Genomic DNA, 24,917 nt, shown 5'->3' with positions numbered 1-24,917 from the left:
AGTGGGAAGACAGAAGGCAGATGGGCAAGCATACCGGGAGAAGAGAGCATGGGGTTGGGGGGTCTTAACAGTCCAAGTGTAGACAGACACTGGCCCAAAGGAAGGATTTAATGTTTGCACGGGGCTGGTCACTTTACCATCTTCCATAAACTCCAGCCCATCCACACTCACAGCTGCCCGCAAAGATAGAGTAAGTGCCTTTTACAGATTAGGATCTGAATTCAAGGTGACAACTTGGGTCAGAACTCAAATTCGCGGCCCTGTACTTCTCTCCCTCAAGCTCTGCCTCTGATCTGGCCGGGAGCAACTTCAGGCCACCACTTCCCTGCTGCTCTCAGCCTCGGGCTGGTGAGCTCATACGGTGGGTGGGTGGGCAGGTGAGTGTGTGTGTACGAGAGAGAGAGGGAGGGAGAGAGATGCAGAGACTGGAGGGGCTGCTTTACCTGACAGGTTGGCGGCAATCCTCTCTGCGTCCTCGGCTGAAGATGCACATGTGGGTCCAGGGTGCCTCCATCAGGCCCAGGAAAGCCCAGACGGCCAACCGGTCCCCAGTCCCCCATCTCAAGGCTTCCCCTTGGCCCCACAAGCACCTTTCACTTCCCTTCCCCATCTGGCTCCTTAGGAAGGATGGGGGCGCCTGCGTGGCTCGGTTGAGCGCCCGACTTTGGCTCAGGTCATGATCTCATGGTTTGTGAGTTCGGGTCCTGCATCGGGCTCTCTGCTGTCAGCAGAGCCCGCTTCAGATCCTCTGTCCCCCCACCTCTCTGCCCCTTCCCCGCTCGCGTGCCCACGCACGCACACTCTGTCAAAAATAAACAAACACGGGAAAAAAAAAGGAAGGAAGGAAGGTCTGGCTGAGTGGGGCCAGAGCCCCCAGCTGCATGGCTCAGAGCCCTCCCTCCCTGCTCGGTCCTGAAGAAATCAGGGCTTGCGGTGTGTGGAGAAAGCAAGCAAGGGTTAAACAGATCCTGCCCCTCACCCCCCAGTCCTCTTTTGGAAAACACAGATCAAACTCAGAGCCAGTCAGACTCTGGGTGGGGTTGGGCCTAGTGGGAGAGTGTCAGGAGGACAGGACAGTGGGGCCTTTAGCCAAAACCTCTCCCTTTTCAAAGTTAAGTCTGACTTTGGGGCGTGGGGGCAGGCGGCGGGTGCGTGTTGACTCCTTATCACCCAGTGCATGTCTGAGGAAGGGAAGGCCTGTCCCTGCTGAGTGGACAAACACAGGAACCAAGCCCAACCCTTCTCAGCCCCAGGACTGAGCCTCTGCCCGGGCCACAGTATACGGCATTCCAAGCAGAGGTTCCCTGCCCCGGTGGGACAAACAGCGACACCACTTGGAGCCACACAGGGACCCACAAATATCTTTATTTACAAATGAGCTGAGGCAAACTTCCCTCATGTGTTACAAAAATATATGTATATACACACTCCGCAGCTGTAAAGCTCCTCAGATGTACATCTACTGTTGGAAGGCAGGGGGAGGCGGGCAGGGCAGGGGTGTGGGGTGTGGAGGGCCCTGGGCTAAGAGCCAGGCTGCTCACATTCTTCAGGTGCTGGCAGGGGGAGAGGAAATTATGAAAGAAACTGGGAGACGTCTTAGAGGTCAGATGTCAGGAGTAGGGGAATGATCTGGAAATGACAAAGGGCTCTTACATCACGCAGATCTGAGCAATGATGTCTCATCTTTCCTCACTGTTCCTCTCGGAGGCGCCTGGGGCTGCAGGCCCCACAGCTGACCCCTGAGGCCACTCCGAGCCTCTCAGAGCGCAGCAATGGCCTTGGCGGCCACCTGGCGGCCCAGGGACAGGCTGAGGTCCGTGATGGCCAGAACCACCTTGGGGCTGGACATGGCTGACACCTTCACCAGTTCTGACACCTGCCACAGACAGACAAATGGCCGCTCGCTGGGCTACCTTGTGGGGGCCCCGATGTCCCGGGGAGAAGGAGGCCCCTCCTGCCCCGCGGCTGCCACTGAACCCCAGGCTCCCACTAAGACTTGCTGCCCCATCTGCGCTCCAAGGTGGGGACCGCACGCGCCCGGAGGGGCGGCACTCACAGTGGTAAAGGGCATGAACTGCAGGATGCTGCCTCGGCTGCCCTGCTCCAGGCAGTCCACGCACTCCTCCATGAACCACTGCACGAACTGCGTGTGCGGCCCGGCGGTCCGCGAGCCCAGGATGGAGGAAATGAGCAGGAACAGGTTGGCTGTACGGGATGGGGGTAGAGGGAGCACTCCGTGAGGAGGGGCTGGGGGGAGTCAGGCTGGGAGGGGGAGGTGGCACCAGGAAGCAAAGGGAAAGAAGTGTTCGGAATGCCCTTCAAGTGGGGGTGTCCAAAGGAGGAAACGTGAAAGGAAAATGAGCGAAGAGGGACTAAGTGGGAGGCTGGTGGTGACGAGAGCCAGCCACCGGGCAGACGGGGAAATGAGGTGGGGCAGCGTAGCGGGGGTGCAGGGGCCCCAGGAGGCCCCCCTCTGGCTGCAGCCTGGTAGGAGGACTCACCCAGAACTCGGTTCAGAGGGTCTCTCATGTTAACCGTGTGGAGCTGGGAGGCGGACAGGGAGCTGCTCATGGAGCGGTCGGCTGCGGGCCAAGCAGAGAGCGTCTGAGGAAAGGGCCTCCTGCATTCAAAACCCCCCTTCCCAGGGGACGCCCTCACCCGTCAGGCACGGAGGGCCCACCTGGGGAAGGTCTTGGATGCAGAGTCACAGAGGGGCCCGAATACAGACATCCCAGTGGGAGAGGAGAGTACACTGGGTGAGCACCACCAGGCGTCCATCTGCGGCCTGCACGTGCACGAGGCCACATAACCTCACAACCGCATTTTACAAAGTATCCAAGACACAGATCTGCTGAGTAACTAGCCAAAGGTCACAGGGTTTGTAGGTGGCAGCCTCAGATCTTTCCTCTGCTCAAGTGCTTTAATCCCTAAAAGGCCTTAAAGAAATTTCTAGACTCAAGAGAAATCTCTGGAAACAGGAAAAATGCAGTGCCACAGAAGCAGCCCTCAGAAAAGGTAATGACATCTAGGGGACCTGGAGGGGGAGGGGCGCTCTTCAGGCAGGAAGAGTGGGGGAAAGCCCTATGTCCCAGCCCAGACCTCAGGGGCTGTTTCAGGGGAAGGAAGGCCAGAGCGGGTGAGTCAATGGCACAGACTGTGCCTGAGGCAGTGAACTCACTTGTGGTGAGTAAAGCACAGGGGACAGTGGTATGCCCGAGGCTGGGCTGGGCTCTGGGCAGAAGAGAGTCAGTCCATCACAAGAGGTCCCCAGCAACCCCTGGGCTCTCACAGGTAGAAAACAGCGCAGTGGGGCGTGGAATGGGATACACTCCCCACACACACTCTCTGACCCGCAAAGAGGCCGGTGGCCAGGGACCACACCAAGCAGCTTTCCCAGGTGGGGTGAGTTCCCAGGAAAGGAGCAGCCCGCCCACCCCGTCCACACGCTCATTAGGACTCACTGGGACTCGAAAGGATGTTGGCGTCTTCCTCATTGGAGCTCAGCAGTCGCATCAGCTTCGAGGGCTGCATGTCATCCAAGGGGAAGAGACTGATATAATCCTGAAGGGCAAGAGAGTCACTATTACATCCCTGGGTCCCCAAATGCCCTGTTATCAGGGAAGAGAGCGGCAGCTCGTATAGGAGTGAGGAAGAGTCGGCTCCCCACAGGCCTCAGATGGCACCTCCAGTAGGACCAGCTTCCCTTATCCTCCCCCAACCCTAGAGAGAGACTCCCTCACACAGTCACCCCTGCAGACGCTTGGCCAATGGACCCCTGATGCAGCCACCTGGGGAAGGGGTCTCTTAACCACAGAAGGCTCAGTAAATGTCGCTGAGCACCTGAATGAGTGCCCCCTACCTCAATGTCTTCTCGGTGTCTCTTCTTCTGGCGGGAGGAGGCCTGTCCCTTATGGGAGGAATAGGAGCTCAGGGCACACCAGACAGCTAGCCTGGCAAAGGGTTCCAGGGAAAGAAGGTAAAGTCAGAGGGCCCCAGAGAGGGTTTCCGTGCCAGTGCTGATGAGGCCCCAGCTGACCGGGCGTCCCCCAGCCCAGCCTCCCTGGGCAGCCCTAGGCCAGGGGCACCCGGCACCGTGCTGTGGGGACTCGAGGCTCTGAGAAAACCCTACTTGGCGAGTGCAGTGCCAGGGGGGTCCATGAGGCTGTGCCACTTGGAGGAATCGGTGAGCAGGCCAGGCAGGATGTGGCCCAGCAGGACCAGGGTCACTTGCTGCATGTCCAGACAGAAGATGGAGTAGAGCAGCTCCACCGCCCGCAGCGTGTGCTCCTTCCGCGTCTCCTTCAACAGTTCCTAGATGGGGAGGGGAAGGAGATTTAGGAGCTGAGGGCTCCAAACGCAGGGTTCTCTGGGAGGGGAAGCCCCAGGTACTGCTCCGTCCCTCACTACGCATCAGCCTCTGGCCACAGCTCCCTGAGGTGGGGGCGCCTCTCAGAGCCCAGGAGCCCCGAGGCCAGGACCCGCCTCTGGGTTCCAAGGAATCTTCTCACAGCATTTAAGAGGCCTCTCAGAGAAGCCCAGCTGACCAGGCTGGGTGTTCAGAAATAAGGGGACAGGACTGACTTTGGTTCTACCAGGTATCTTCTCAGGGGTCTCCCTTAGTCTGAGGATACCTGCTTCCCCAGCCTAGGTCTGGGTGGATGTCTGGCCCACACCTGCTGCACCCCAGGTACCTTAATCAGGTTGTTGCAGAACCAGTAGACACCTCCCATGTGCAGCAGGGTGTCAAAGATGTGGATGGAGCGGCTGTCCACCCATCCCTTCTCCAGCACCTTGGCAAATATGTCCGTCAGCACCTCCTTGATGGGTCGCTTGGGGGGCAGCAGGTTCCAGTAAGGCATCGTGTCCACGCCCGTGGATGGGAACTTGATCTGGGTGGCTGTCTGCTGCAGCACGTCAGCACACATGTGCTCCAGGATCGAGCTCATGATCACCACCCTGGGGGAGGGGAGAGGGGGACCTGAGGTTCAGGTTTGGGCAATACCAGGTTCAAAAGTAGAGCAAACATCCAGGCCAGACTTCTTCCAGGACTTGAGTTACGGAAATATTCCTGGGGAATGAACCCCATTCTCTGCCGAGGGAGGGGACAAGAGGAAGTCACAAAGCCCTAGTGACCTGCTCCTGCTGGCCCCACTCCTGGCAGGCCTCTCACCTGATGGGCCCATGCCTGTGTGTGGAGGGGGTGCTCTCCTCCCCCAGGTTATTCCAACGATACAGTCCTATTTTCTCTATTCATTGTCTCCAGCTTCCCCCACCCCCCAGACCCAGGCCCTGCCAATCTCTGGACATAAATAAATATGATCACTTCCCTCTGGGCTGAGTGCTGGGGGGGTCCCCGCCCAGCCTTGGCCTAGTCCCAAAGTAAACTGTTACTTCCAGGACAGGGGCCCAAGGACTGCCCCACAAGACTCTTCCCGGCCTTTGCTAGCTGGGCAAACAGAAGCGTGTATCCAGGAATTTTCTCATACACAGTCTTCAACTGTGAACGCAGCCCTGGGTCTGGGCGCTAACTGTTCCTGGAATGCTGGGTGGCTCTGGGAAAGCTGCTAGGACTTTCGGGCCCACTTTTTGCCACCTGCATGATGCACCCACAGGTTTCTCGCTATTCCTCACCCAGACAGGAGTCAGGGTGCTCGGTATGGATTATGTCAGAGCACACCCTGCATTACTTGCAGAAGGAAGGATGTGAAGGACAAAGGAATAGAGGAGATGAGGAAAAAAGGAGATGTGATCTCACAGACCCTCGCCAACCGTATTTTGGCTCAATGTTTCCACCTCTCCCCTCTGGGAGCATCCCGATGGCCACCTGGTGAGTCGTCTCTCTTAGCTTACTGGTTGTACATGCCCATTCCACAGCAGCGCCATTCACAACCACCAAGAGGCGGAAGCTACCGAAGGGTCCATCAACCAGCGAATAGATAAACAAAACGTGGCATATACGTACAATAGAATATTATTCTGAAGAAAATTCTGACATGTGCTATGACACGGACTGCGACATGGATGAACCTTGGGAACACTGTGCTAAGTGAAATAAGCCAGGCACAAGAAGGCAGATAGTATATGATTCCACTTACATGGGGCACCGAAAGTAGTCAAATGCACAGAAACAAAGCAGAATGGCAGTTACCAGAAGCTGGGGGAGGGGAAAAGGGTGGGCTGTTACATAATAGGTACTAAGTCTCACATTTACAAGATGAAACGTTCTGGAGATAGGTTTCCCAACCGCTTGAATACTTAACACTGCTCAACTATACACTTAAAAATGGTTAAGATAAATTTTTTATGTTACATTTTTTACCACAATTATATTTAAAAAAAAGGTTTTCGGATGGGGGAATGAACCAACACCACTGAATTCAGCATAGCTGAAGCCGCCAGGGAGGTCCTCCAACCCTCTGAAAAGCCAAGGCAGGACAATGTCAAAAAGACAGCCAGGCAGGGGGATGACGAGGGTGGGCAGGCCGAAGCTCAGAGTTCTGCAGATGGGCTCATAGTTCCTAGACAGTGACAGAGCTAAGACAACCACTCTGTTCTTCTGGCGAGCTAGTTCTCCAGAACTTGAGCTCTTTGAAGACAGGAATCATAGCTATTTGGAGTCTGTATTTCTGGGACACAGCAGGTGCTGGATTAGAAACACTCCAGGCCCAGAGATGCACACTAAATCTTGCTGAGTCACTGGCTGAACATGTAAATAAGAATGTGAGTGAGCAGTATGTTTTGGGAAGGTAAGAGAAGAGGGGGATATTGGTTACTGGAGGTGCTGGCTTCTCACGACAGGCCTACAGAGTTCCAGAAGGAGGGGACGGGTTACTGACCTCTCATTGTAGAACTGCAGGGTGTTCTCACTATACAGCGGGCCTGCCAGCTGGCGGATCATCTGCAGCGACTTCTCACGCTCATCCAGCCCCAGCATCCGCACGTGGGCCACAAGCCAAGCCACAGCACACACTGCCAGACTGCACACCTTCCCCTTGATATTATCTGTGATTTTCTGGGGGAGGGGAAAGGGTGACTGAGGCCACTGTCTCTCCCTCCCTTGACCATCACTTTCCCCAGCCTCTGTGGGCAGCTAAGTGCAGCAGGTGGAGTCCTGGGCCACATCCCACACCTCTCTTCACCACAAATATGCTTTTCCCAAAGTTACCTGGGTGGGAGGGAGTGGCTAAGCCTATAATTACAAGGAAGATCAACATCCAAACAGGAGCTCCTGGATTAAGGGTCTTCTTGTTCTTATAAAATGTAACAAGCTATCAAAGACTGGCTCTGTGTCTCAGGGAGGAGGGAAGGCTGCTGGAAAGGTAGGGCTACCTGGATGGACTCAAAGGCCAGGACCCCATTCTCCCAGGCGTTGAGGATCTCCAAGATGGCTGCTGAGATACTGAGACAGGCTTCGTGCCACTTCATCTGCCTGCAGGGGGTGGGTTGGGAGGAAAATCACCATGCGGGGAGTGTGGGGGGGGTTGCGGGAGAGGGTCTTGGCCTGCCCCCGCCACCACCCTTGGACCAGGCACCCGGCCACTGACACCAGCTTCATCTCTGAAGAGTTGTTGAGCAAGGCCACCAAGGATTCCACTTTGGTGGAGTCGGGCCAGAAGCAGGGGTGGTCAGGGTTCAGGATTTTGCCCTCCTCAGGCATGCATGTCTGCATCCACGTCTCAAAGAAGGGCACCTGTGCTCCTGAGCTTGACTCAGACAGAATCACCTGGGAACATAAGGGAGCATCAGCAGCCAGTGCCCCACACCTCAGTTTCCTACCCCACTGCCTCTACTTTCCAGCCTAAAAGACTGAGGAGGAACCGGCCTAAGGAGAAAGACAGGGGAGCTATGCTGCCACCTAGTGGTGGGTGTGGATGTGGCACTGAAGGATTATGGATGTGACCAAGGGGGAATCCGTTGACTGGCCAGGGGTGGGGGCACCAGAGTTCTGCAGCCAGCAGACCCAACTGGCTTGAGAGACCAGTGGGAAAGGGGGGACCCTAGTTATCGGTCGTTTCCTTCCCCTTTTCCCCACCCGCTTGGTGCCCCGAACCCAGACTGCTTTCCTCTCACTCACCTCTGAACCATAGGTCTGGGCCACATGACACAACATGAGGAAGGAGATGTCAAAGAGCAAGGCGCGCACTGAGGCTGCTTTAGCTATGAAGAATGAGAAGGCTGAGCCCACAGCCTAAGGCAGGGCCCAAAGCCCTTGTCTGGATTGGGAGGGGATCAGGATTTGCCTCAAGGAAGGTCAGTGACCAAGTGGCTCCTTCAAAGCTCTGAGGCTCAGAATCCTTTTCTTGAGTCTTGATTAGAACATCATCCCTTCCTTGGAATCAAAGACTCCTGATACCCTCCTTCTCCTCAGTACCCAACCAGGTCGTAACCAACAGGGAACATGAGACAAACAGGTGGCTTTGGAAGAATCCTTTTCCCAGCACTCCCCTCCTTCAAGGCTCCCCAAAAGCTCCAGTCTGTCACTGTTCAAGGGAGAAAACAGCCTTCCCAGGATAAGCAAAGGGCCCTCTGCCCTCCCCTGCTCTCTGCCTCCACCACCCCTCCTGCAGTGCAGGGTCTGGGGATGCACAGAACTGTCTTACCGAGTTCTTCATTGCCGTGTGTCGTGAATTCATTCAAACTGTGGGAGGAATGGAGAAAGGCTGCACCAAGCAGGGCAAAGAGTGAGGGAGCTACGCCTGTCCTGAGAGGCAGTCACTAGAGTCTCACAGGGATTACACTTAAGATGAACATCATCACTACACCAAAAAGAACTCTTCCTATCTGTTTTTAAAAGATTTCCAAGGCGGAGCACCTGACTGGCTCAGTCAGAAGAGCATGTGACACTTGTGAGTTGAGCCCCACACCGAGTGTAGAGATTACTTAAAAATCTTGGGGCACCTGGGTGGCTCGGTCGATTAAGCATCCAACTTCAGCTCAGGTAACGATCTCACGGTTTGTCAGTCGGAGCCCCGACACGGTCTCTGTACTGACAGCACAGAGTCTGAAGCCTGCTTCAGATTCTGTATCTCCCTCCCTCCCTCTCTCTCTCTCTCTCCCCGCCCCTCCCCTGTTCATTCTCTGTCTCTCATAAATAAACAAACAAATCAAGCAATCAATCAATCAATCAAAGATTTCTAAGGCCCAGATAAAGGCACACTAGATGGAACCAAGTTCTATATATCAAATTCCAGGTCAACCAAAGCCCCTTATTAATAACTGGGTGCACCTGAATCCCTCCACGCCTCTCATCTCATCAACATGCTCAGCTGCAGAGAAAAGAGCACTTCACATCCAAAGACCTGGGCCTTCCCCCAGCGCCTCCAGCAGGGATGATCTGCCTCACCCTGGGCATCTCCAGGGAGACCCAGACCCCAGTGCCTTGCCCCTATTCCACCACATCCTCCCCCAGACATGCCTCCCCAACCCTAGCCAGGAGCTCAGCCTTCCTCACTTGATGAACTTCCGGGCGAAGGATTTAAGCTTCCCAGTGGCGGCAGCGGCGGCCAGCAGCAGATCCAGACTCTTCCCAGACAGCATGTGGCCCAGAACTCCTAGCAGCCCCTCTGGGGACTTGGAGTGGTCCGCATCCATCGTCTGGGGGTACGACAGGAAATGAAGTCCTGAGAACACTGAAGACCCCCCCCCAGATACAGCCTAACCACAGTCTCCCTCTCTGTAGGTCTCCATTAAGTGGGATACCACAACCTGCAATTCCATCTATATCTTTCTGACTCCTATCTGGAAAACCATTCCCCAAATCTATCCTTGCTCTCTAGTCCACCCCTCTCAACTAAACTGGGATCGTGGGGGTGGGGTGGGTGAGGTCACTGCTCTGAGATTCCCCACTGCTTCTGCAAGAGCAGGTGAAAGCATCTACCATGGTGCCTGGCTTACAAGTAATGCTCAACAAAGGTTAGTTTTTGATGGCAGCTTCCCCTCCTTCCCCTTTTCTCTACCTTCAAAATAACTACGTATAAGCCAGAAAACAAAGGGATCTATGGCCTCTGTTTATGTATCTGAAAGTAGAAGCAAAACTGGAAAAAAGGAAGACGGACCCTAGAGGCAAGGAAAGGGCATATTCACCTTGAGGATATTTGTGACAGTAGGCTCTGCCCGGAGGATCAGCCCAGGATTGGGCTGGATGTTGGCATTTTCTCCGGATTTCAGCTGGGGCGCATGCTCCCGGTCTGCTGCGCTGTGGCCATAAGCAGTCGGAGAAGGGAAAAGGAACAGAAGTAAGTTCCTGACTTATAGAAGCAGAGGTCCAGAGAAGGTAGGGAGCACAGGAGGACCTTTGGGGCTGGAGTGATCTTTATGAAAGCACACCCACTACCGCGACTGCTTCAACTCGTCACTGATTGTTACCTCAATTTTGAAAGCTCAGTTGAGATTAAAGGAAGATTTAGGATTTTTACTTTACTCGCAAAGGAGGGTGGGAGTTCAAGTGCAGTGCCTAAGGGTGCAGAAACCAGTGTCTGCTGTTCCTGGAAGCCCTAGACCTGGCCCCATGCACCTGCAACCCGAACTCTAGACAGGAGGCGAAAAGGCACTGGGCGGTCCAGACTGGACGTGAGAGGAGGAGGGCGAGCAGCCCACGGGCCAGCCCAAGGGAGCTCACACTTACCGCTTGGCCATGAGGTTGGTCACGCTGGCTTCAGACAGAAGCCCCTGCTTGCTACATTCTTGGAGTAGGAATTTTGTACAGTCACAGCTGTGAGGGGAAAAGGTGATGACGGGCCTGGGAGCAGGGCAGGGGTTCTGAGGGGCGGGAACAATGGGCCCCTCCTGCTATCCTCCCTCGTCAGGATAAAGGATGTTCCGAGTGCCTGAGGGATGCTAGGGGAGTGCAGGTACTCGGCAGCTACAGGGCTGCTGCCTCCTGCCTAGGGGAGCGAACCAGGAGGCAGTCCCCTGAGAGGAGCAGGGGAAGAGCCCAGAACATGTTCCAGTGGAGCGGGGATGAGCAGGGGAGCTCGTACTTGCAGCGCTGGTCGGCTTTGTCCAGCAAGGGCGTGAGCTTCAGCAGGAACTCAAAAGCACAATTGACATCCTCGGTGAAGTCCTACAAAGGGCCAGAAGGTGCCACCTGGCTTCTAAGTCCTCCACGACACCCACAGCCTGTGATGCAGACTTAAAAGGACACCCCACTGGACAGAAACACCGACAAGTGGGCCGCACCCACCACGGGCTTCCAGTGACGTGACAGGAAGGAGTGTAGAGCACCACGGCCCTCCACCAGCCCCAGAACCTTGGGCCACCTCGCGTCTTGTGCGGCCTGGCCGCCTTGCAGGGGATGGGTGTGCGTGCTGGGATGTAGCAGACGCTCAGGTGCCCGCACCACTTCCAGCCTTCCCCTGGGGGCCAGGACACACGGCTGGCCCTTCCCTTGCCCTTGTGTCTTCAGCGAGGAAACAAGGATTCACCAGCTCCCGTGCCCCTCCCCCAACTCATTTCTTCAACCAACCTTGTCCCCGTGACAGTATTTCTTCAACTTCACCAAAACCTGTGGAATCTAGAGGGTGAGGTAAGAGGAAAAACAGGAAGGTGAATTTCTTCTCTCACCCAGAACTAAAGGCATCCCCTCTATCCCCCTGGCCTGAGCAGAGAGACCAGAACCCTCTCATCTGGGAAATAAAAGTGCTCTTAGGGCCAAATTAGAAAGCTGACCGGCATCCAAGTGCCCGGCGCCCCCTGCCTACAGGACACAGGGATCCCCTCACTTCTGCCGGTTCCACAAGGAAATGCCTTAGGCAAAAGGGAACCCCGATTCAAGGGCCGGGGCCACTTCCCCGGCTCCCGTAACTGCCCTGCACCAATCCGGTTGATGACTGAACTAAACGGCACCTGTGTTCTAAGAGCTGGCAGGCGCCTGCCAAGTAGGCTAAATATAGCCCTGGGACTTTCAGAGAAAAGAATCGATGGGAACTTGCGCTGGGGGACCTGGCAGGCTGCAGACAACACCAGCGGGAGAAATGTGGGACAGAGATCCTGGGTGTCACTGCTTCTCCTGAGAACCATTTCTAGACTCGGCGCCCGGATGCTCCCATGTCCCAGGTACCTTGAGGAAGGTGAAAGCTGTCCACTTGAGCTCCTCCGTACCCTCAGGAGACTCAATAAGCCCCACAAAGCAAGCTTTCCAGATTTCCAGGACAAAAAGTGGGGTGGGGATATGCTGTGGGAAGACCCAAGAGTGAAGTCTAAGAGGGTAACCATCCCCTTTCATCTCCTGAAGGGGGCGGGGGGCTGATCAGGTGAGCTCCCAGACTGTGCAGGAAGGGTGCTTCCCCACCCAGTGTGAGAACAAGGGAGCGATCTGCTTTCCACCACAAATCAGAGGAAACCCACTTCTCCTAAGAAGTATCAGAAGAATCATCCCCACTGCCCCCAAGTAGCCAACCCACCATGTTGGGAGAGAAACAACTCTGGACCCCCCACCTGCATGCGCTTCACCATCATGAGCTGTTCCACCAGGGGCTGCGTCTCGCCTGTCAGGTTCATGGTGCCCTCGAGCAGGACCACCGCATGCACAGTGGGGTAACCAGTCTTGTGCAGCTGCTCGGAGTGCACAGCCAGCATTGAGGGAATGCTGAAGGGAACAGATACACAAGGGACAGTGTGGGGAGCCAGACAGAGTTAGAGGGCAGGTGAGCAGAGGGGTGGGGGCCAGGGGTCACATCTCCCCACCCACACCCAGGGCCTTTCCTCGCTCCTTCCACTACGATCAGCCTGGGAGCCCGGTACCTCCTAATGAGTGTGCCGCACTGCTCAGCCTGGCTCCGGAGCTGGGGGTTGCTGAGACTGGCCAGGATCTCCCCAAGCTTCAAGAGAGAATGCTCAATGGCAGTCCAGGAGGCTGGTGGAGAAAAGGAAACGCAGACACACGATGGGAAAAGAAGAGGGGAAGACAATGGCCCTGAGCTCCTCGACTTTGGCCCCCCTGGGACCTCAAAACCACGCACAGAGGCTTCCCCTGAGGATGACATGGAGGCCAGGGGCCTGAGGGCAGCATGCACTGTTTCTAGAAGGGGAGTGAGCACCGACACTGAAGCCCCTAGAAACTATCTCCAGAGGCCTGCCTTCTAGGGGATGCATGTGGCCGACTTTAGAACCTAAGTACGGCCCAACACAGACCACGGCTAAGAGGCACAAGGGGCTTGGGGGCCAGTGGCTGGCACAGGGAGGTGGCCACAAATCACATCAGGAGTGGCCAGCCTTGCAAGTAGCCATCACTCTCTACCCCAGTCAACACAGATTCCTAACCAGGCTTCTGGGTTCACCCACGCCCTGTCGAGGCCTTTGCTCTCACGGCTCTCCCCCTCTGTGGTGCCCCAACTCATCGCCACCTCTCAAACTCTCTCTCCTCAAGCCTTTGTTCCAGCGCAGATCCTTTAACAACACACCCAACTGGTCCAACCCACTAACCTCTCCGCCTAAATGCTTGAACTCACGGTCTCTACATTATTTAGCATTTAATTATGAGTCACTTATCCTAGTTACAACTCCAGAGGGTCAAATGATGATGAATACTGGCACCAACTAGCCCGTTAACCTCCATGTGGCATGGGGGGAAAAAACAAAAAGACCTGAGATCCATAAAAATTAAGTTAAACATCCATTCACTTTTCAGCCACTACACATTCATCAAGTGTTCAAGATAGGTAAGACATCGTCAACATGGCCCATTTTTATAGACGGGCTGTCTTTCTGGACTTCTCACAGGCAATACAACATACTTTGGAAAGTAACACATGTACTAATCCTATAACAAATTCTCCAAACAGGTCCTGAAGACCTGGGTGTAACCATTCTAGCATTCTTGTTACTGGAGAACAAGAGATCCTTAGGTGGTCTCAAGCCCCACAAGACTGTGGCCTTTGGGCCCCATGTCCAGAAACACCAGGCTTCCCTCCCACCGGGTAATCTATCTCCTCTCAGGCTCTGGAGGGCTCCAATATTTAAGATCTGCACGTGAGTCAAGCAGGGTAGGCTACAACAGGCCTGACAGCAGGCAGGTACCATGTTTAAAGGGACGTGTTAGGTGACACTCAAACACAAGAGTCATTTGCTTTCAGGTGATAAGTAGCGCGAAAACAAACACAAGGATGGATGGTGTGCTTCTCTGGTCTCTAAGCTCTTCCGGAAATGTTTATCACATACGAGTCTAGCTCGCCACTAGCATGTATGCTTGTTGAGGGCAGGGGCCCTGCCACATGCTCCTTTGGTAGCCCCCCTCCCCCCATCCCCAGCACCTGGCACAGTGCTGGCCATACAATAATGCTCAGTAAATACCTGTTGGTTGATTGGCTCGGGTGCCACCCTGCCCAAGTCCCTGGGATGTATGCAATGCTTATGGGGAGAAAAAAAAGGAAGTGGGATGATTTCAGATCCTCCTAGAAAGAAGTGGGATGGCATCCTGCCTCTCCCCTTTCAATTAAAGAACCAGCTATGGGAACAGTGGCAGGTGGGGCTCAGGGGAACCAGGGGACATACAGGCCTCCTCTAGTTTGGCGATGTGCAGCAGGGCGCGGTTCTTGGTGCTGCTGAGGGTCTTCTCCAGGCGCTGCAGGCACATGGCAAGCTGCTTCTCCCCAGCGGCTGGAGAGCCGGCCTCCAGCCCTTCCCGGAGCCTCTCTGCAGAGGCTGCAGTGCAGCGCAGCAGCCAGTGGAGGGCGCTGAGAAGGGACCGGCACAGCCCGATGCACTCCTCCGCTTTGCCATGACAGCTACCGGGAAAGGATGCAAAATCTGTCTTGGCTTCAAAGGCTGAAATATGACCCACACCAATGTTCCCCAGAGTGACTGACACGCCCCTACAAGGGAAGAGAGCTAAGAAGCTTGCAGAGTCCTAGGGAAGGCGGCCCCATCAGCTTCCACTGGACAAGATTTCAAATGAGCTACTCTTTATCCCAAGGGTAACTAAGTAGAAGAGGATGGGGGTGGGGGTGCAGATGAGCAGAGGGGAGAGAAGTGTGGGAACCCACAGAGTTGGCCTCAGTCTACATGCTTGGAGCTTCTCCTTTACGCTAAGGTAATACTGGAAATTAATGAGCTCTGCCATTACCTCAGTCGGTCACAAAACATGTCCATGATATCCAGCAAAGCCTGGACACACAAGTCCCGGGAAAAGTCATCAAACTGCAAAAAGAACAGTTAATGATGCGACAAACAGCCGAGTCGACTTCTGGTCTCACACACGAAGCAGAGAGCATATTCAGAATTCCTACTCATCTTCCCTCCAACCTCAGGTTTCAGACTCGGCATTCTTCCAACATTGGAAACTGGCTCCTAATTGCCAGCCCCCACTTCCTGGGATCTCTCTCCCTCCAGTGGAATACAGCAAGGCCAGCTAGAGGCATCACGTGCTGCCTGTCTAGTCTCAGAGTTCACGTGACCAGCACAGGCAAGCAGAGGGGGTCCCATCTGTCACTATCGTCTCTCTGCTCCCATGCCCTCCACCTAGCTCATGAATGGCTATGGTCATACCTTACTGATTGCTGTGAGGACAGAGGAGTAGGACACCATCTGGAGAGAAAGAAGAAAGATAAAGTTCAGATAACTATTGTCACAGGTGAGAGGATCAAACATTGACACTTCAAATTTCTGCAGCTCAAAAAGTCAACCCCTTCAACAGGCCTTCCTCGACCCAAGAAAAGAGAGGCAGGAACACTAGACATTGTCTCCATCCCTGCTTCTATCAAAATCACTGTTAAATAACATCATGAGCATACACCCATCAAGATCAGCATGGGCATTCAAAAGTGCCGTGTTTCATGTTCACATGCCGCTCACTGTCCACTACATACAAGGTTAAGATAACTGCTAGTAGGCAGAAGAAAGGACAGGAATGAGGTTGTTACTTTACTTCTACAACTTCTATAAAGAGTAGGAGGGAGGGGGGCGCCTGGGTGGCTCAGTCAGTAAAGCGTCCGACTTCAGCTCAGGTCATGATCCTGCGGTTCATGGGTTCAAGTCCCACCTCAGGTTCTGTGCTGGCAGCTCAGAGCCTGGAGCCTGTTTCCGATTCTGTGTCTCCCTCTCTCTCTGCCTCTCCTCCATTCATGCTCTGTCTCTCTCTGTCTCAAAAATAAATAAACTATTTAAAATTGTTTTTAATTAAAAAATAAATAAAGACTAGGAAAGGCTCTGTCAGCGCAAAGCCTGACGTGGGGCTCAAACCTACAAACTGTGAGATCATGACCTGAGCCAAAGTCGGACGCTTAACCGACTGAGCCCCCCAGGTGCCCCAAGAATACTTTTATTTACAAGAACTGGAGATGAAGACACATTTCCTGCAACGAACAGGTAATATCTGCTGAAACAGACAGTGAATTTCATGATACACACTCTTACTGATTCTCTAGGATTTATTCTCTAGGACCCCTCCAGGACGCCTTCTCTGATCCACCTCAACTTCCTTCCCCTGTGCTCCAAGTAATTAATCCCCTTATACCCATCATTACACAGCAGGTGCCTGTCACCCCCACCAAACTAGGATCTCCTTGAGGACAAGGATGCTTTTACTCAGTGACCACCATGAACTTGCTGATGCTGTTGGTAGAATAAGGAAGTAAAAACACACCTTTAGATCATCATTTCTCAAAGTAGCTTCCAAAGTGGCACTATCCGATAAGGAAGACACCCACAAGTGGCTGTTTAAATTTAAATTAAATTAAAAATTCAACTCCTTAGTCAGATAGCCACATTTCAAAACCCCAACAGCCACATGTGGCTAGTGCCTACTGTATTAGACAGCACAGACACAGAGCATTTCTGTTACTGTAGAAATATCTATTACATGATGTTCTTCAAAAGATTCCCCAAGACATTAAGAAATTTTACACACACACACACACACACACCTTCTGTGTGATATGAATTTAAGAAACCTTGGAATAAATAAATATAAAGAACCTTCTTTACTAAAGAGTATCTCTGAACCATAGTATCTTTATATACAATGACAACCTCTAAGATAAATAGAAACAAAGTAAACAATACTTTCCAAGCTTATTTGACTAAGGGAAATCCTACCTGAACAGTGAGCTGAGAACAGAAATAGTGGTGAATTTATATCTGTTTCTCTAGAACACAGCCTGGGCCTAGCACATAGTAGGTCCCCAGTAAGCTTTCATTACTTTGGATTGATGAATTCTAGGAACTAGCATTCTGAAAAAAAATGTACTTTAAAATGAATCTCTATTAGTAAAACCTATCCATAGGACTGGAGATGTAGTTCAAAAGAAATACCTAATGTGTCCTGCATGGACTTAAAAACTACAGAAACTCTTTTTAATTTGTCATAGTTTTAAAAAATAATTATTGCATGCTGATAAAATATAAACAATATTTTAGAAAGGAGTTACAAGTATAAACTCAAGATCAGTGGCTACATACACTGAAATAAAAAAGCAGATTACAATGATAGAAACTCTCAGGATAATCACCTGCTTCGTGGGTTGTCTTCCCAAGAGGAATAGAAATTTCCAGAGACTTAAGAGGAAAGTGAAGTCAGCCTCAATGACCTTAGTATGGTGAATTTTACATGGATGGCAATGCCTTCTGTGTATAATTTCTCCATCATGTGAACAGAGCGCTCTCTGTTCAGACACCTTTAACTAGTATTCTTAAATAAACAAGAGCAAAATACACAGAGGACTTAAATACACAATTAGTGTTGAGCACAACTCTCAGCAAGATGTTCTGTGAAGCTGTAGCTGGTGTCTGATGGTGATCAGAAAGTTGGGAGCCTGCCTGGGCAGAATGACCATAACGTTCCAGGCGTGTATTTGTTTATTTATAACTGATGTCCCCATAGCAAGAGCTTGGCAGAGAAATGAACCTTGTTGGATACCAACCTGAAGAGGGAGCTGGATGTTCCCATTGAAACTGACCCCACACTCTCGGAAGAGAAACCCCCAGTTGTCTATGCTCTGAGAGATGCGGTACGTTCTAATGTATTTATGGTCTCCAAATTCAGAATTCTGTCCAGTAAATTTTAGCTAACAGTATCAAGAAAGCACTGCTACTCTTGAGACCTAAAAATACTTTCCACGTGGCAAACTGTTTTTCACAGCAGGATTTAACCTATTCCAGTCATACTGTAATCTATCAGTGTAGAAGCTCTATGCTACCACCAGACCCTGTGGCTGGAGACCGTCTATGGAGCCCACTGCACACCTGGCTAGCCCAGAATGACCTTGTGGCTGCTCTCTCCTCTCTTCTCCTCTTACATATTCAACACCCCCAGCTACTCCTAAGTGCACTCTCCATGCACAACACCGAACTGAAGAGCCTCTGGACTCGGACGGAAGAATCACTTACTAATTCTGCATAGCACTTTACAATGTTTCACTACAATCAGCATATACATTTCTCTCTCACTGGTACTTTGGCCTTGTTCTCCTTCTTGCCTTCCCCGTCAGTGTTTATACATCTCGAGATGCTTCTATTTTTAAGAGAACTTCCCAAAGACCACCCTCCCCCCATTTCCACCTCTCTATCCTGCTCTCCACAGATATGAGTTCTCCGCACTCGCTGCCTCTACCTCCCCACCTTCCATTCACAATGCCACCCGTTCCAATCGCTTATGTCCTTACTCCTGCAGGCATCTCCTCGTTGAGCTCATCAACAAACTGATTAAACCCCATGGAACGTCTCAGTTCCAATCTCACAGACCTCTCGGCAGCACCCAACGCCAGGAAACACGTCTTCACTCGTCGGTCCTCTCCTCCCTTGGCCGCTCTCAATACCATGCTCTCTTGCTCTCTTCCCTCCTCACTGATCTCTTCTTTTCAGACTCCTATGAGGAATCTTTTTCCTAGCTGTGTTCCCTACCTGTGACTGGTTCCTCAGGGACTTGGCTTGGGACACTCATGTGCTTACTCACCACCCTCTCTAGGCCTCCCGTCAATGCCCACAGCTTCCATTCCCATCTGCAGTTGACAATTCCAACATCAACAGCACCAGTCTGGGCCTCTTCTTCTAAGTTCTGGATACACGTGTTGAAGGGCCTACTGAGCATCTTCTCTTTGTTAGCCCACACAGGAAGCTTACTTAAAAGACCAAAATCGGTGTCATCTCCACCCCTCAGTGGTGCCCCAACCTTAACATAGGCCCTACTCTTTTCCCACTGTCTCCTTAAGATTCCCATCAGCCATCGAGTCGTCCAAACCAGAAACCTAGACACGAGCCATGATTTCTTCCTCTCGCTCATGCGCCTCATCCAGGTAATCACCAAATCCTCTCAATGCCACCTCCTGAATGGTTCGTGAATTCATCTTTTTTTCTGCTGTCACTTCCCATGTGTATGCTAATATCATCTCTTACCTGAATTTACTGCAATAGGGGTAAATCAGGGGTTTGAAAACCAAAGCTTGCAAGCCAAACTGGACCAATAATTTTTTTTTTTTTTTTTTTTTTTTTTTGGTAAATTAAGTTTTGTCAGAGCATGGGCATATCCATTTACTTATATACCATCTATATCTGCTTTCAAGCTATAATGACAGAATAATGGTGACAGAGACCATATGGCCTGCAAAGTGGAAAGTATTATTATTTGGTCCTTGCGCAAAAATAAAAAAAGAAAAAGAAAAAGAAAAAAAAGCCTGAGGTACCTGGCTGGCTCAGTGGAAGAGCAGGCAACTCTTCACCTCGTGAGTTCAAGCCCCATGCTGAGTGTAGATATTGCTTAAAAAAATACATACATATTTAAACTTAAAAATACACACACACACACACACACACACACGTTCTAATTCATTCTTCAAACTACAACCGGAGTGATTTTTTTTTTACAAGTGTGATCTTTCTAAAATTAATCCACAAATTCCCCAAATCCACAAAGTCAAAAAAATCCCCATCAAAATATAATAGGATTTTTATAAGAATTTAACAAGTTGATTTTAAAATGTCTGGAAAAGGACAGGGCACCTGGGTGGCTCAGGTGATTGTGCATCTGACTTCAGCTCAAGTCATGATCTTGCAGTTCAGTTCAAGCCCCGCGTGTGTCTGTCTCTCTCTCTCTCTCTCTCTCTTTTCTTCTCTTTCTCTCTGCCCCTCACGAGATTCTCTCTCTGCCTTTCGATCACTTGTGTCCTCTCTCTCAAAAAAAACTTAATAATAAATAAATGTCTAAAAAAAGAAAATGTCTGGAAAAGAAAACGCCTAGGGGCGCCTGCGTGGCTCAGTCGGTTGAGCATCCAACTCTTGATTTTGGTTCAGGTCACGATCTCACATTTCTTGAGTTCAAGCCCTGCGTTGGACTCCTTGTTAACAGTGCAGAGCCTGCTCGGGATTCCCTCTCTCCAACTCTCTCTGCCCCTCCCCCACTTACACAGGGGCAAAGGTGTGCATGTGCCGTCTCTCTCCTTCTCTCTCAAAATAAATAAACATTAAGAAAAGATAACAAAGAAAATGCCTGAAAACAGTCGAGAAATTTTTGAAAAATAAAACTAAGGGAAGACTTGCCTAACCAGACACCAGACGTACCATAAAGATATAGTAATTAAAACAGTAAAGTACTAGGGCAAGAAAGGACAAATATACCAATGAAGTAAACTGGAATATCAAGAAATAAACCTATGTCAAAAAAAAATAGAACTTTGTAAGAGAATTTAGGATGTGACAATGAATGGCCTATTCAATAAAGGCAGTTGAGCCAACTGTCCATCCATCAGGAAAAATAAATAAATTTGGATCTCTTCCTCACACCACAATAAATTCTAAGTGGATTAAACAGAATAAATACAAAAAACAAAAGTGAAGTGTTGGCAGAAATTAGAGAAGAATATACTTTGATCCTTGGAGCGGGGAAAGAAGCCCTTAAGCAAGACAAAAGCCATATAGGAAAAAACGGTTAAATCTGACAACAAAAACATTAAAATTTTCTGCATGCTAAGAAAATAAAACCAAAAAGTTAAAAAAAAAAGTGATAGAAGAAAACATAACAGATAAGGATTAAAAGATCAATTATATTAAGACACTTAAAAAGAAGTAAGAATTCTTTTTGTGCCAATGAAAATGTTCTACATTGACTGTGGTAGTAGTGGCTGTACAGCTCTGAATATACTAAAACTCAATAAACTGTGTACTTTAAATGAGTGAATTGTACAGTATGTGGTTTGTATCTCAATAGAGATTTTACAAAAAAAAAATAGGAAAACAGGCAAATGATATGCATAAGCAATTCCCAGAAGATATAAAGAGAGCCAATAAACATATGGAAAAAATGCTCAACATCACAATTATGGAAATACAAATTATAACGTGAAGTCATTTTTTGCTTTCTGGAAAGGAATTTTGAAAAATTCTATCCAGCATGGGACAGGTGTTGAGAAACAATGTCAAACACTGTGGAGGGGTGTAAACTGATACCATCCATTTTGGAGGGCAATGTGCAAGATCTACTGCAATTTTTAAATTTTCATTTATTTTGAGAGAGAGAGAAAAAACATGAGTGGGGGAGGGGCAGAGGAAGGCGGGGGGAGAGAGAGCATCCCAAGCAGGCTCTGCACCACCAGCATGGAGCCCAACACGGGGCACGAACTCACAAACTGTGAGATCATGACCTGAGCCGGGGCCAGATGCTTAACCGACTGAGCCACCCACATGCCTCAGGATCTACTCCAATTTAATTTGTGGGAATTCTTCGAGCTAGCAATTCTATTTCTAGGTATCTATGCTAGGGAAAACTCCCAGAAGTCCAAACAGGTTGAGTATAAGAATGTTCAATGAAACACTGATTATAACAGTAAAAACTTAAAAACCTAAATTACAGTACACGTGGAACATTATACAGCAGTTAAAAAGGATAAGGTAGATGAATATGTGCTCACATGGAAAGCAGGCATAAGCCAAGAGGAAAAAGAAACAAGAACTACATGCCAACTGAGGGCTACTACTCAGCAATATAAAGAGAATGAACTACTGACGTACACAACCACATAGATAAATCTCAAAAGCACTTATGTTACACAAAAGAAGACAGCATATAGGGTATTGTTAGAGGATTTCTCTGGAATCCAAATATAGGCAAGATTAACCTACAGAAACAGAAAACATTTAGTGGTTGTAGGAGGTTGAGCTAGAAAGGGGCACAAGGCAACTTTCTGGGACAATGGAAACGTTCTGTATCTTATTTTGAATGTTAATGACATGAGTATATTAAAATCACTAAAACTCACTGAATTCATCTTAAGATCGGTGCATTTTATTGCATGTTAAATATCTACACACACACACACACACCTATAAATCCTATCACACCATTCCTCTACTTAAAACTCTTGAAATGATCGTTCATCACCCTAGGATAAAGTCCAAACTCCTTAGCATCACTCAAAGGTCCTTTGTGACCTCTCTCTCTCTCAGTCTAAACCAGTCTCCTTCTTGAAGTGCTAGCCCAGCAGTTCTCAAAATATGATCCAGAGGGCCCTGGAATCTGTGAGGGTAAAACAATTTTTTAGGGGCACCTGGGTGGCTCAGTCAGTTAAGCATCCAATTCTTGGTTTCGGTTCAGAGCATGATCTCACCATTTGTGAGATCGAGCCCAGAATTGGGCTCTGCACTGACCAGCACGGAGCCAGCTTGGGATTCTCTCTCACTCAAAATAAATAAATAAACATTAAAAAAAAAAACAAAAAACTGTTCTTTAAATACTGCTAAGATGTTATTTGCTTTTTCTACTCTCATTCTCTCACAACTGAATGTGGAATGTTGCAGAGGCTCCATGACATGTAAATCATATAATTAAATGTGTCAACAATTGTGTTAACTCAGTAATGGGTATTTTTTCCACATGATCAATTCGTGATATTATAAAATCATTCAGTAAAAGTGCAAGAGAAAGACCAATGGCTCTAATGTTAACAGTACATAAGAAGTTCATTGAGGGGCACCTAGCTTGCTCAGTCTGTACAGCATGCAACTCTTGATCTCAGGGTCACGAGTTCAAGCCTCATGTTGGGTGAAGAGTTTATTTTAAAAATAACTAATTTTTTTAAAAAGTTCATTGATGTGGTTTCACATCACCTGATGAATTTTAGTGAATCAATGAATATCCAGTTATCTGAAGAGCTTATTAATATACTCTGCCTTTTTCAAACTAAATGTCTGATGTGTGAGGCCAGATTTTCTTATCCACTTCAACTGAAATAGCCTATTGCAACAACTGAATGCAGAAACAGATATGAGAATTCAGCTGCGTTCCGTTAAGCCAGACATTAAATAGATTTGCAAAAACGTAAAACAATACCCCTTTCTTCACTAGCTTTTTTGTTTTGGAAAATATGGTTTTCCTTAAAATGCTATTTATATTAACATGTAACAAACATAACAGGTTTTATTTAATAGACATCACTTTTTGTTACTTTTAAATAAGTTCATAAATATTTTTTAACTTACTCAGGTTTCATTTCTAAAATCGTAACTATGGATAGATACAATACATACAAATGAAAGCTTTGTGGGAATCTCAATGGTTTTTAAGAGCATAAAAGGGTCCAGAGACCAAAACTACTGCTCTAGCCATACAAATTATTTTTGGTTCCTAAACATGTGACTTTTGCCTCCCAGCCTTTGCATGTGCTTTTCTTTCTGCTTTGTGCATTCTCACCAATCTGCCTGGCTAACTTGTATTAACAATAAGGTCTTGGTTTAAACATCACAATCTCCAGAAAGCCTTCCCTGATTGCTCAGACTAAATTAGGTGCGTCTCCCATGTACTCCCATAGTACTGTCTTAATCTACATCATAAATCCATCCTGTGACTGACTGCTTATTTACATGTCCGTTATTACCCATAACTTCCTTGTTTCTTGGTGCTAGAATCAGGTCTTGTTCACAGCTATATCCCCAGGGCCTACACTACTACCTGATGCATACAGGCATTCATGAATACTTATTGATAGAACAAGTGAAAGTACCATTCGTCCCAATTAATGAAGTATTATTATTTTCACAAGAAAATGAAGGCTCAGAGAACTGACGTGTTCAAACAGATTCACCTAGAAAGTGTGAGCTGACAATTGTACTCCAAGACTTTTACCTTCAAATCCTCACTCTCTGGAACAGTTGGGACAGTTTACCTGGGAACTAATGGCATACTTCAGGTAGGATAGGATGAGAGGATTGGGGGAAGGTCCAATCATGGCCTGCTCCAGTAGTGCTTCTGCAAAGGAAAGTAACAAAACAAGACTGAGTGGTTATAACTTTTCTGGGTTTAGCCCTCCCATCCTTCCTTCCTACTTCACTTGAGACCTGCAAGGTTGAGAATGTCCCAGGTGGCTCCTTTGGGAAAGAATTTCTTCATATTGATTGCCCACTGGTAGTCACTCCATCGCTCCTTCCAGGCTTGTAAAATGGCTTGCTTCAAGTTCACCACTTTCATGATTTCACTCTGAGAAGGGGCCGGTGGCCGTAAGCTTTGAGGTGGGAGAAACTGAGCTAAGAGAAGAGAAGAAGAGATTGTGAGGGAAAGAACAGGGGAGGGCAAAACAGAATGAAATGGATACAGGAAGATTTAAGAGAGGCAAAGGAACCAGAAGAAAAATGAAGAAAAGGATAAGGTAGGGATTCTATCAAGTTCCTGCCTCCTGAACCATTCCTCCCTTAAACTAGAGCACTAAGAGGGGGGTCAAAGGGGCTTAGTACAAAGAGTAAAGAAGGCAGCAAGGTGTTAAGCCTATTCCGATTGCCTAATTACACCCTTAGCCCTAGTTAAGTCCCTCAGCCCCCTACGACCCCAAATCCAGAGGGTCTTCCTCCACTTCCCCCACCTTCCCCAACCTTGAAACTATAATCCCCTATTTCCCTTTCATCCACCATCTCCCCAATTTTAAGCCTACCGTACAAGCTAGTTCTAGAGCCTAGGAATCGCCATGTTGGCACCTATCAAAGAGCTCAGCTTCTATTGGCTGGGA

The 24,917-nt window shown here is 49.6% G+C and overlaps 1 protein-coding gene and 1 non-coding gene across 3 annotated transcripts; both read right to left on the bottom strand.

The window, feature by feature from the left end:
- Positions 1–1,349: 1,349 nt before the first annotated feature.
- On the bottom strand, positions 1,350–24,879 carry MED24 (mediator complex subunit 24). Of its 2 annotated transcripts, XM_077779107.1 has the most exons (27): positions 24,843–24,879; positions 24,256–24,441; positions 24,084–24,166; positions 15,484–15,522; positions 15,062–15,135; positions 14,491–14,723; positions 14,290–14,346; positions 12,742–12,853; positions 12,436–12,586; positions 12,059–12,172; positions 11,465–11,512; positions 10,980–11,062; positions 10,625–10,711; positions 10,084–10,195; positions 9,452–9,594; positions 8,601–8,638; positions 8,075–8,157; positions 7,545–7,723; positions 7,330–7,429; positions 6,837–7,012; positions 4,692–4,956; positions 4,130–4,311; positions 3,860–3,950; positions 3,462–3,561; positions 2,502–2,582; positions 2,057–2,205; positions 1,350–1,876 (listed from the first exon to the last, which is right to left on the bottom strand). In XM_077779107.1, exons 2-27 carry the CDS (start codon positions 24,383–24,385, stop codon positions 1,760–1,762), a joined length of 3,027 nt encoding a protein of 1,008 aa, XP_077635233.1. In that variant the 5' UTR covers positions 24,386–24,441; positions 24,843–24,879; the 3' UTR covers positions 1,350–1,759. The 2 variants fall into 2 exon arrangements, with proteins under 2 accessions (XP_077635233.1, XP_077635236.1); XM_077779110.1 differs by lacking the exon at positions 14,290–14,346.
- On the bottom strand, positions 8,236–8,339 carry LOC144244135 (small nucleolar RNA SNORD124). The gene has a single exon (XR_013338846.1). It is a non-coding gene; the product is annotated as a small nucleolar RNA SNORD124 (small nucleolar RNA).
- Positions 24,880–24,917: the final 38 nt, after the last annotated feature.

The sequence above is a fragment of the Crocuta crocuta genome, unplaced genomic scaffold, assembly GCF_008692635.1.
Source record: "Crocuta crocuta isolate KB4526 unplaced genomic scaffold, BGI_CrCroc_1.0 scaffold68, whole genome shotgun sequence".
NCBI lineage: Eukaryota > Metazoa > Chordata > Mammalia > Carnivora > Hyaenidae > Crocuta > Crocuta crocuta.
Note: the sequence above shows the minus strand (reverse complement) of the source record. Positions and strands in the feature narration are given on the sequence as shown.

Bases quoted from the DNA above. Each gene is read 5' to 3' on its own strand.
- MED24 (XM_077779107.1), bottom strand. From the start codon at position 24,385: ATGAAAGTGGTGAACTTGAAGCAAGCCATTTTACAAGCCTGGAAGGAG. The intron at 2,206-2,501 runs GTGAGTCCTCCT...CATCCCGTACAG, and splicing joins CCCTCTGAACCGAGTTCTGG to CCAACCTGTTCCTGCTCATT. The intron at 1,877-2,056 runs GTGAGTGCCGCC...TGTCTGTGGCAG, and splicing joins AGTTCATGCCCTTTACCACT to GTGTCAGAACTGGTGAAGGT.